Source organism: Neoarius graeffei, chromosome 24 (assembly GCF_027579695.1).
Source record: "Neoarius graeffei isolate fNeoGra1 chromosome 24, fNeoGra1.pri, whole genome shotgun sequence".
NCBI classification, from domain to species: Eukaryota; Metazoa; Chordata; class Actinopteri; order Siluriformes; family Ariidae; genus Neoarius; species Neoarius graeffei.
This window is the reverse complement of record NC_083592.1, coordinates 51,845,016-51,857,946: the sequence shown is the minus strand read 5'-3', so window position 1 is coordinate 51,857,946 and position 12,931 is coordinate 51,845,016. Positions and strand designations below refer to the sequence as shown.

The following is a 12,931-nucleotide window of genomic DNA, read 5'->3' as shown; positions in this document are numbered from 1 at the left end:
CAAAGGATCCCAGGGTCACTTCTAAGCAACTGAAGGCCTCTCTCACATTGGCTAATGTTCATGTTCATGAGTCCACCATCAGGAGAACACTGAACAACAATGGTGTGCATGGCAGGGTTGCAAGGAGAAAGCCACTGCTCTCCAAAAAGAACATTGCTGCTCGTCTGCAGTTTGCTAAAGATCACGTGGACAAGCCAGAAGGCTATTGGAAAAATGTTTTGTGGATGGATGAGACCAAAATAGAACTTTATGGTTTAAATGAGAAGCGTTATGTTTGGAGAAAGGAAAACACTGCATTCCAGCAAAAGAACCTTATCCCATCTGTGAAACATGGTGGTGGTAGTATCATGGTTTGGGCTTGTTTTGCTGCATCTGGGCCAGGACGGCTTGCCATCATTGATGGAACAATGAATTCTGAATTATACCAGCGAATTCTAAAGGAAAATGTCAGGACATCTGTCCATGAACTGAATCTCAAGAGAAGGTGGGTCATACAGCAAGACAACGACCCTAAGCACACAAGTCGTTCTACCAAAGAATGGTTAAAGAAGAATAATGTTTTGGAATGGCCAAGTCAAAGTCCTGACCTTAATCCATTCAAAATGTTGTGGAAGGATCTGAAGCGAGCAGTTCATGTGAGGAAACCCACCAACATCCCTGAGTTGAAGTTGTTCTGTATGGAGGAACGGGCTAAAATTCCTCCAAGCCAGTGTGCAGGACTGATCAACAGTTACCGCAAACGTTTAGCTGCAGTTATTGCTGCACAAGGGAGTCACACCAGATACTGAAAGCAATGGTTCACATACTTTTGCCACTCACAGATATGTAATATTGGATCATTTTCCTCAATAAATAAATGACCAAGTATAATATTTTTGTCTCATTTGTTTAACTGGGTTCTCTTTATCTACTTTTAGGACTTGTGTGAAAATCTGATGATGTTTTAGGTCATATTTATGCAGAAATATAGAAAATTCTAAAGGGTTCACAAACTTTCAAGCACCACTGTAGATGCATCCAATAAAAGGGAGTTTGAGGTTAGATAGCTAGGGATGGTGTGGTTTTATTTTGGCACGTTATAGTTTCTAAGTTGTACATTGCTTGGATCATGTCAACCTTTTAATGTTAAAGGGATCCTCCAGTGGAGTGATTTTCAAAATTATTTTATGTAAAATTAATAGTAGATTTCAAAAATCTACTATAATCTACTACGGAGACTAAATAGTTTTCGAGAAAAAATGTTTTATTTTTAGAATACCAGATGGGCTTCCTGTGGTAGTGACGTCTGAGATGACATCAGGTAGTGGTTGCTTGGAGCAACTCAGCTGTTTATATTCCCTGTTTACATCGTAGTTTCGCTAGTTTTACAAAGTATTTTTACCGCATTTATCAGTTTTTAAATAATTATGCCATCATTGTGTAGCATATAAATGCCACAATGATGCGAAAAAGAAAGACGAGAAGATATCTTTTCACCATTTACCTGGCTAGAATCGCCTGATTATTCGCAAGAAATGGATTCACACCATTAGAAGACCTCAAAACAACCTGTTTGCGGTGCCCTACTTATCTCATCTCATTCTCATTATCTCTAGCCGCTTTATCCTGTTCTACAGGGTCGCAGGCAAGCTGGAGCCTATCCCAGCTGACTACGGGCGAAAGGCGGGGTACACCCTGGACAAGTCGCCAGGTCATCACAGGGCTGACACATAGACACAGACAACCATTCACACTCACATTCACACCTACGGTCAATTTAGAGTCACCAGTTAACCTAACCTGCATGTCTTTGGACTGTGGGGGAAACCGGAGCACCCGGAGGAAACCCACGCGGACACGGGGAGAACATGCAAACTCCGCACAGAAAGGCCCTCGTTGGCCATGGGGCTCAAACCCGGACCTTCTTGCTGTGAGGCGACAGCGCTAACCACTACACCACCGTGCCGCCCCTGCCCTACTTATGTTCCGAACATAGAACATCATCCTGTTTTGATGATTCGATGGAACTAAAAGCAAGATTAACAAGGATTTCTAGAATTAAAAGAAAGCTAAAAGACGATGCTGTGCCACCAATATTTGCCCATCGTTCAACTCCAAAAGTCCACCGATGCAGTGTTGAACGTCAAGAGAGACAAGAACACCGAGAGATTAGTTTCGACTTCGTTCTATATTATTATTATTATTATTATTATTAAGAAGAAGAATTAATAATTAGTTCAACTTATGTCGTGCCTTTCTCACACCCAAGATCACTTTACAATTACAAAAAAAACTAACAAAAAAAAACCACCACCAAAAAAGGATCAGAATGTAATTCCAATGGCATAGCTACCCACAGTCCCACCAAAATGCACACAAAAATAAAGTCCCACACTGCCTGCATAGCCACCGCGACACCACCAAGTACCATCACCCGAAACACCGCGTCATTGATCCACAAAGCGAGCACAGAAGCACCGCCACACAGAGCGCTGGACAACCCTGATGTTAAAACAGCAACGAACTCACTGCAGTCCATAGCAAGGAGCACAAGCATCACCCATGGCGGACCGAGACCTGAAGGAAACCGACACCCAAAACTGGGTCGGGAGCTACACCACAACCGGCGGACAAAACATTCAAACCAAAAACAAACACAAAAAGACAAACAAAGGGGGGAAAAAAAATCTACCATGACTCTGTAGTTTATTATCGGTGTCTTACCTGTTGAATTGTAATCGGCATTCCGATGTGTTCTAAGTTCTTCAGTGTATATTGGAAGAAAATACGGGTGATAAAGAAAACATTGATGTTAAAGAACAATCACTGACAAATCAAGAGACGGAGCATTCGATTTTGATTGAGCTTCAGGTATGTTCTACTATACTCTAGATAAGAAAATTATTCAGAACAATTGTTGGCTACAACTCCACCATGATGAAACTTCTTTGGATGCACAATCTTCTGAGCTGAGCTCTGTTTTGTCATTATTTTCTCTGCTGGAATCACTCTCGTAATCCACTATTTCATCTTCATGATATTCTGGTTCGAATTAGAATGCTAAAGCCATACTAAAACATAAACTTAGTAGAAATTTCGTACTAAAGACACACTGAGGCGACTGAAGCTGTTGCAAGCGACCACTACCTGACATCATCGCAAATGCCGTTATCACAGGAAGCTCAATCGGTATTCTAAAAAAAATAAATAAATAAAATAAAAAAATGCTTTTTTTCTCAAACTATTTGGTCACTGAAAATGAAAGTTGGATTTTTGAAATCTATGACTAATGTTACATCAAATAAGTTTGAAAATCAATCTGCTGGAGGATCCCTTTAACATTAGAAGTATACGTATCACATTCTGTGAAAATTGTCCATGCAGACGCTCATCTAAGTTTCCAAATCGGTCACTGCTTAACTCTTGAATATTTTCCATCGTGAATACTCTCATTAAAAATATTTTATCTCTGCTTTCCAAAGAAATGTATGTGGTTAAGATCTGTTCAGTTCTTTGGGAGTAACGGCAGGTTGAAGTTGCTACAACAGAGTAAAAAAAAACTCAGCTCGCGTGACGTCGGGAAACTGCCAGTGCTTTTCTTTTTGAGTCATGGGAAAGCGTTCAGGCTCTCTCCCTCTCTTCTGATCGGTTTCCAACTGGATTACTCGTGAATATCAATCAGATAACTTTTATGGGGTGTTCTCTCGCTCTCACTGTTTCTGATGAAGGATTCAGAAAAATTTTCCGTCTGCTAGTTTTGATGTTATGATTCACGGGAGACTTTGAAGTGAGTTTTCATAGCTTTACCTACTTATTTTTTTTCCAAATCAAATTGATCCATGTAAATAAATAACTATTTTAGAATATCACCGGAGTTGTTTTGATGAAAAATATTGAGATCTTAGTGGTCGGAATGATATTTTAAAAAGTCAGAAACGTGAGTGTCAATTTCAGTTCAGTTAATGTGAATTGTTTATTGGATGGGACTCAGTTTTTTCGAGGTTCGCCTTGAAAGCTGTGAATATTAATCGAAATAATCTTTTTTTTTTGCGGTCTGGTTTCCATCAAATCCTGCGCTCTGATTGGCTGGCGAGCAGGTCCATATCCTACGATACGGACCCCAGTTACGGACCCCGGTTATGGACCTCTGGCGACTCGCTCGTTCACAACAACAAACATAGTAGCATGTTTTGTCAAAATGTATTTCTTTTTAAAAGATTTATTTATAAGATTATCAAAAATCTTAAAAATTTTTGCCAGCATTTCTCAGGAGAATAGCATTAATTTTACAGCATGGATAGCGATAACGACAATCTTCACAGCGAAAGCGAGTTTTACTACCCTGAGGAAGAAGAAATAAAATAAAACATTTCAGGAGAAAGCTAAAAACCTGTAACTGTTGCTAACGCCAAGCAAAAACATGGCTGAATCCTGAATGACTCAATTTTGTACACAACCCCGATTCCAAAAAAGTTGGGACAAAGTACAAATTGTAAATAAAAACGGAATGCAATAATTTACAAGTCTCAAAAACTGATATTGTATTCACAATAGAACATAGGCAACATATCAAATGTTGAAAGTGAGACATTTTGAAATTTCATGCCAAATATTGGCTCATTTGAAATTTCATGACAGCAACACATCTCAAAAAAGTTGGGACAGGGGCAATAAGAGGCTGGAAAAGTTAAAGGTACAAAAAAGGAACAGCTGGAGGACCAAATTGCAACTCATTAGGTCAATTGGCAATAGGTCATTAACATGACTGGGTATAAAAAGAGCATCTTGGAGTGGCAGCGGCTCTCAGAAGTAAAGATGGGAAGAGGATCACCAATCCCCCTAATTCTGCACCGACAAATAGTGGAGCAATATCAGAAAGGAGTTCGACAGTGTAAAATTGCAAAGAGTTTGAACACATCATCATCTACAGTGCATAATATCATCAAAAGATTCAGAGTATCTGGAAGAATCTCTGTGTATAAGGGTCAAGGCCAGAAAACCATACTGGGTGCCCATGATCTTCGGGCCCTTAGACGGCACTGCATCACATACAGGCATGCTTCTGTATTGGAAATCACAAAATGGGCTCAGGAATATTTCCAGAGAACATTATCTGTGAACACAATTCACCGTGCCATCCGGCGTTGCCAGCTAAAACTCCATAGTTCAAAGAAGAAGCCGTATCTAAACATGATCCAGAAGCGCAGACGTCTTCTCTGGGCCAAGGCTCATTTAAAATGGACTGTGGCAAAGTGGAAAACTGTTCTGTGGTCAGACGAATCAAAATTTGAAGTTCTTTATGGAAATCAGGGACGCCGTGTCATTCGGACTAAAGAGGAGAAGGACGACCCAAGTTGTTATCAGCGCTCAGTTCAGAAGCCTGCATCTCTGATGGTATGGGGTTGCATTAGTGCGTGTGGCATGGGCAGCTTACACATCTGGAAAGACACCATCAATGCTGAAAGGTATATCCAGGTTCTAGAGCAACATATGCTCCCATCCAGACGACGTCTCTTTCAGGGAAGACCTTGCATTTTCCAACATGACAATGCCAAACCACGTACTGCATCAATTACAGCATCACGACTGCGTAGAAGAAGGGTCCGGGTACTGAACTGGCCAGACTGCAGTCCAGATCTTTCACCCATAGAAAACATTTGGCGCATCATAAAACGGAAGATACGACAAAAGAGACCTAAGACAGTTGAGCAACTAGAATCCTACATTAGACAAGAATGGGTTAACATTCCTATCCCTAAACTTGAGCAACTTGTCTCCTCAGTCCCCAGACGTTTACAGACTGTTGTAAAGAGAAAAGGGGATGTCTCACAGTGGGAAACATGGCCTTGTCCCAACTTTTTTGAGATGTGGTGTTGTCATGAAATTTAAAAATCACCTAATTTTTCTCTTTAAATGATACATTTTCTCAGTTTAAACATTTGATATGTCATCTATGTTGTATTCTGAATAAAATATGGAATTTTGAAACTTCCACATTATTGCATTCTGTTTTTATTTACAATTTGTACTTTGTCCCAACTTTTTTAGAATCGGGGTTGTAAATAGGGGACTTTGTACATAGGCGGCAAAATGTAGTTTTTTTCCTGCCATGGAAGTGCACTTGTATACCGAGGAGGAAGCAATTTGCATTACAGCCGTGAATAAGGATTCAAAATGGCGGCTCGCCTCGGTTTTCCCTTAGAATTTGGTAAAGAAAAAAATAAATATATTATTTACCAGCTTAAAGGATAAGGCAACTTTTGTACAAAATCACCACAAATAGATAAATATATAAAGTAATCGATCATGGAATTTATAGAGAAAGAACAGACCGCATAACAGTATCTTTTAACTTTTAATAATATGGGCTTAAGAGGAGCTGAAGTTGGAGGAGGCAGCCATTTTGAGATTGTGGGCAACTATAAACCAATCAGAATCTTTCGTTAATGCGCCTCCCTCTGATCTGTGATGTCACTGGGCCCATGAAAACAGTGTTTACAAACAGATCACTGTAGGAGTCCTGGCGGGTGGCTTGTATTCAATCTCTAAAATCTAAACTTTTTGCGCGTACTAGAAACATTTTTCGACTTTGGACAATACCACGTGAAAGAGAAGGATGCCACAGTGCTCAGCTTTTGACTGCCACATTAATTCCGGGCGGAAAGAGGATGGACTTTCTTTACATGGTTTTCCACTCAAGCGACTGCCATTATTGAAGCAGTGGGTGCACAATCTCGGAAGGAAGAATTTCAAACCAACATCTAGTTCTAGAGTGTGTTCTAAACACTTTCTCCTGAGTTATGAACGTAATCTGTACGCGGAACATCTCACCTCACTAGTTAGGACTTCTGCAAGGAAATTTAACCAGCCCCTTGTGAAATTACGGGATGACGCCGTGCCAACACTGTTCTCACACCGTCAGCCTGCGCCGAAGAAGGAGCGCCTTACAAGCGTTAATGGAGCTCGGAGACGCGAAATAGAGGAACAACAAAAGGTACGTTTGATGATTTAAATTTGATCACGAATTGTGACTAATCTTTGTTTTTCAACAGATTTGAATCATTATAAATCATGGATACCAGTTGTTGTTGTTGTTGAGCGATAATAGAAGAAAGTGTGACTAATCTTACCATGCTTAATTAGATAATAGAATAACAATTAAACATCACTCTTCAATAGTCAGCCGGAAAGAAATGTCTTCATCTATCTTCTGAACCCATACGACTTCGTCATCCAAATCGCTTTCTTCATTGACTGTCGTCTCTTCCTCTCCAGGTTTTCGTCGAGGCTCGAACATATAGCCACCCAACTCCAAAAAATCGGTGTCAGTATCGCTTGCACACGAACTCGCGCTATCGCTATCACTCGCCATCTTTTATGAAGGGCGGTCAGTGGTGGGCTGCGTGACGTCACGCAGTAGATCAATATGGCGGAACGCATCTAAGCTGAGCTCAGTGCAAGCCCATATTATTAAAAGTTAAAAGATACTGTTATGCGGTCTGTTCTTTCTCTATAAATTCCATGATCGATTACTTTATATATTTATCTATCTATTTGTGGTGATTTTGTACAAAAGTTGCCTTATCCTTTAAGGTCGGTCCGTATGGTGAAATACCGTGACCTCGGCCTTGAATACTGACCTCGGCCCTCAAGACCTCGGTCACGGTATTTCATGATACGGACCTTCCAGCTGGTATATATATATAATATATATATATTAGTGCTGTCAAGCGATTAAAATATTTAATCGCGATTAATGTCGCGACTGTCATAGTTAACTTGCGATTAATCGCAATTTAATCGCACATTTTTGTCACATGAAAAACCATTGTAATTCTCTTATCAGCATAAAAAAGTGAATGGGCTTGCTCACCGTTCGAACTACGGGGGTACTCGGGGGATCCGAGATCCCCTGAAACAGACATGAAATCACTTGAAAACATGATTTGGGAAATGTTGGGGGGTCTCTAAAATATTGGCAAAATGATGTTTATTGACATGGCAATCGTGTGTAACGGGAAGCATTTGCATATCCGAAGTGAGCGCGCGATGGAGATCCGCGCTCTGAGACAAGCGCAAGCACCCCCCCCCCAAGGGAAAATAAGGGACCCCCCGAAAATATCGGCATAGTTCAAACACTGGTTGTACCAATGTTTTTTTTTTTTTTTATTGCAGAGCATAACACGTCTTGTCACAGCCACTGCAAAGTGGGGCTGGAGCCGCCGATGGGAAAACGAAACCTAAGCCGAGCACCGTGGCTCTTCGGGGGAGGGCAGAGGACTCTGGCTGTGCGGGGCGTGGCATCATGTCACAGAGCGTTAATCTCGCGATAAAAAAATTATCGCCGTTAAAATTGAGTCAAGTTAACGCGTTAATAACGCGATATTTTTGACAGCACTTATTTATATATATATATATATATATATATATATATATATATTTTTTTTTTTTTCATATAAACACTAGTAGGCCTAATTAGTAATACTAATTTGCATAATGTTTGAAATAATTTTTCAAATTTTGTATTCAGTACACAACCATCAATGTGCCTGCAAATGTCCATGTAAATACCTTGAAAAAGTTATTAAGAAAAAACATCTGATCTCATTGGTTAATGAGGCCCATTCTGGACCATGTGATTCTCAGACAGAATATTACGGCAGGTTTCTAAAAATTAAGCCGTTTCTTCAATCTCTGATTTGTAATATCATCCGCTGGAGGATCCCTTTAACATTAGAAGGCGTTGTAAACCTTGTGTTTAGCTTGTAGCACGAACAGATTCTCACACCTGTTCTTTTTTAAATGCAAATGAAAATCATGAATGTGCATACCGATGAAACCAGAGAAGAGCACATTTCAGTTTCAGAAATAAAAACAGAACAAAACTCGGGGCCCACTGTATCAGTGATTATACCGCACCAGTGTAATTACTCCAAATCCCTTATAACCATCACATGGCTTATCTGAGGTTTCAGAAGGCAGTTAAATCTCCCGACAAAATCAATGATTCTCTTCATTTCTACCCCACTTAAGATATCAGTGTTGCTCTTACCTCAAGGTTGGGCACCATGAGAAGATCGGATATCTTGGTCCTCTCGTCAATCAGACCGTTCCAGTCCAGCATGTCGATGGTCCTGATGTGAGGAGGTCAACAGATCCATTGTAAAGTCTTTTTTTGCATTATATTGCAATTTTTTTAAATGACTATTCGGTTGGAACAAATGTAGATCTAATCTAACTGGGGGGAAAAACAAAACAAAAAAAACCCTCCAAAATCTTTATCATGCTAATGAAGCGCTTTATCATGCTAATAAAGCACAGCAGATATTCTGTAACCCTGATTATCATTTCAGTCATCTTTATTAACGTCCTATATCCACACTCTTAACAAGGCGAGACTATTAAAGGACTTTAATGACTTTAAATATTTAATATGCATAGAGATATTTATTAACACGCATGAAATAAGAAGCTGACTACTTTGTGACTTTTTTTTACAACCCCGATTCCAAAAAAGTTGGGACAAAGTACAAATTGTAAATAACAACTGAATGCAATGATGTGGACGTTTCAAAATTCCATATTTTATTCAGAATAGAACATAGATGACATATCAAATGTTTAAACTGAGAAAATGTATCATTTAAAGAGAAAAATTAGGTGATTTTAAATTTCATGACAACAACACATCTCAAAAAAGTTGGGACAAGGCCATGTTTCCCACTGTGAGACATCCCCTTTTCTCTTTACAACAGTCTGTAAACGTCTGGGGACTGAGGAGACAAGTTGCTCAAGTTTAGGGATAGGAATGTTAACCCATTCTTGTCTAATGTAGGATTCTAGTTGCTCAACTGTCTTAGGTCTTTTTTGTCGTATCTTCCGTTTTATGATGCACCAAATGTTTTCTATGGGTGAAAGATCTGGACTGCAGGCTGGCCAGTTCAGTACCCGGACCCTTCTTCTACGCAGTCGTGATGCTGTAATTGATGCAGTATGTGGTTTGGCATTGTCATGTTGGAAAATGCAAGGTCTTCCCTGAAAAAGACGTCGTCTGGATGGGAGCATATGTTGCTCTAGAACCTGGATATACCTTTCAGCATTGATGGTGTCTTTCCAGATGTGTAAGCTGCCCATGCCACACGCACTAATGCAACCCCATACCATCAGAGATGCAGGCTTCTGAACTGAGCGCTGATAACAACTTGGGTCGTCCTTCTTCTCTTTAGTCCGAATGACACGGCGTCCCTGATTTCCATAAAGAACTTCAAATTTTGATTCATCTGACCACAGAACAGTTTTCCACTTTGCCACAGTCCATTTTAAATGAGCCTTGGCCCAGAGAAGACGTCTGCGCTTCTGGATCATGTTTAGATACGGCTTCTTCTTTGAACTATAGAGTTTTAGCTGGCAACGGCGGATGGCACGGTGAATTGTGTTCACAGATAATGTTCTCTGGAAATATTCCTGAGCCCATTTTGTGATTTCCAATACAGAAGCATGCCTGTATGTGATGCAGTGCCGTCTAAGGGCCCGAAGATCACGGGCACCCAGTATGGTTTTCCGGCCTTGACCCTTACGCACAGAGATTCTTCCAGATTCTCTGAATCTTTTGATGATATTATGCACTGTAGATGATGATATGTTCAAACTTTTTGCAATTTTACACTGTCGAACTCCTTTCTGATATTGCTCCACTATTTGTTGGCGCAGAATTAGGGGGATTGGTGATCCTCTTCCCATCTTTACTTTTGAGAGCCGCTGCCACTCCAAGATGCTCTTTTTATACCCAGTCATGTTAATGACCTATTGCCAGTTGACCTAATGAGTTGCAATTTGGTCCTTCAGCTGTTCCTTTTTTGTACCTTTAACTTTTCCAGCCTCTTATTGCCCCTGTCCCAACTTTTTTGAGATGTGTTGCTGTCATGAAATTTCAAATGAGCCAATATTTGGCATGAAATTTCAAAATGTCTCACCTTCGACATTTGATATGTTGTCTATGTTCTATTGTGAATACAGTATCAGTTTTTGAGATTTGTAAATTATTGCATTCCATTTTTATTTACAATTTGTACTTTGTCCCAACTTTTTTGGAATCGGGGTTGTAATTGACACACTTGTACTTCTCCCTTTAGGTGTACTTGTGAGAAATCCGATGTACCTGAGTTGTTAAACACTCTTAGGTGTGATAAGTTTTGAACGTGTGTACAAGGCTGACCCAGTTTTATGGCGTAAAATGATGGAGAGATGTTCTCACCCTGATGAGCACAGTTTCTCGTTCGTGAACCAGCCGTGAATGTCGCCTTTGGCTCCCAGCTTTGTCAGAAAAGTCTACGGGAGAAAACTGTGTTTAATGAAACAAAACACACCTTAGAAAATGTACCAGACACTGAGAAATTAATTTGTATTAAAATGTGCACTGCTTAAAAATAAATAAAACACGACTCTGATTTGGTCTTTATTTCACATGTCCCCTGGACTATACACTCACTGTGGTATCTGGTTATTTAGCACAAAATTCTTTTCGCACAAGTCCAAAGTCTCTTCGCATAACTCTATGTTCTTTAACACAACTCTGGATTATGGTCACAATAATTGAAAAAAAAAAATACTCGTCTTGATCTAGGAAGGGGTTTATTACGATTGCTTAGGGACTGGAAGCTGTGATTTCTGCTGCTGTGCATGTTAAAGATCGGTTGTTCATCCCTGAAACGTGGACTGAAAATCCGATTCTTTGGTGTCTTTGGATACTTGTTCATTTGTAAGCCGTAACAAACCTTGAATTGTGGCACGGGCGATTGCTCTAAGACAACGAGGGAGGCTCAGCCTCCTCTAAAAATGACGAACACCGTTTAGGATGAATTGCGCTAGGCTTATGTTATAGCCGACCTTATAACATTGCTATTTCAGATCCAGAATCATAGAAATATATGTGCTCAACCCAACTACAGTGCGAAATTATTCCGTTATAACTTTAATGTGCGCGTGAGTTTTCCTCCTCGTGACAGCGCGATGCAGCCCAGTCTCAGTGGACTTCAATGGCATTTGGGAGCTCTGCGCTTTTCAATCTCAAAATGCAAGATGGTAATTGGACAAATACTGCGAAAAACGCCCGCCTACGGACTCCCAGCCTCACATGGGAGGGACATGGCAGTTTCCGCGAGGAGACTGGTGATTGGTGAAAGCGGCCGGATATTTTCTTTGATTGACAGCTCGTTTCAAATATACACAGGCAGCGGTGAATCTCAGTTCAGTCCCATGAGGATTCACAAGTGCTGTGGTGTATTGTAAGAGATCAGCTTACATTTCGATTTCATTCATTACATACGGTTTCTACCAGCTTTTTTAGTTTGTATATATTTTCATTGTAAATAAAGTGTAAATATAGTGTTGTCAAGTTTGCTATCTTAGTTCCAGAAATTTTGTTTATTTGAGTGATTGAACTTGAACTTGAGGGGGCTAGTCAGCTAGCAAGAAAGCTGCGCACAGAGGCCAAGCATTGCTGATTTAATTTTGGCGAAGCCATTTGCCAGTCTTCCTTCCGAGGAAAAAATTAAAATTAAAGAGCAGGGTAGACCAACGCCTCAAATTGACTTGGTGAAAAAGGTAGGGAATAATACTCGTTCCTTTCAGCTCTCCTGGTACGAGAAAGTGAATTGGCTAACAGCAAGTGACCCACATCAACAACAGTAAATAGGCTACTTTAGTAATATGTCATGGATGGACCAAAAATATAGAATCTATTTAAAATGTTTATGCTGAGTATATTATACTGGAATATATATTTTTCTGGATATGAATTAAACACAGCTACAATTTGGAAAACATTTTTAAACAAAAACACAACCGAGAACATTTCACACTACAGACCTGGATTAAAAGTGAAGGGTTATCAAAATTGTCAATAAAACATTTCTCAGTCAAAATAAGTAAAATATAGGGAAAGTGTCATTGA

At 40.0% G+C, this 12,931-nt stretch overlaps 1 protein-coding gene across 1 annotated transcript in view; it reads right to left on the bottom strand.

The window, feature by feature from the left end:
• The window catches only part of prodhb (proline dehydrogenase (oxidase) 1b), a 139,002-nt gene that overhangs the window by 21,466 nt on the left and 104,605 nt on the right, over window positions 1-12,931 (bottom strand). Inside the window, exons 7-8 of the mRNA XM_060907456.1 lie at window positions 11,234-11,307; window positions 9,032-9,113 (exon numbers count right to left, since the gene is read on the bottom strand). Of these exons, the coding sequence (XP_060763439.1) occupies window positions 9,032-9,113; window positions 11,234-11,307 (156 nt within the window). The remainder of the gene's footprint in view (window positions 1-9,031; window positions 9,114-11,233; window positions 11,308-12,931) is intronic.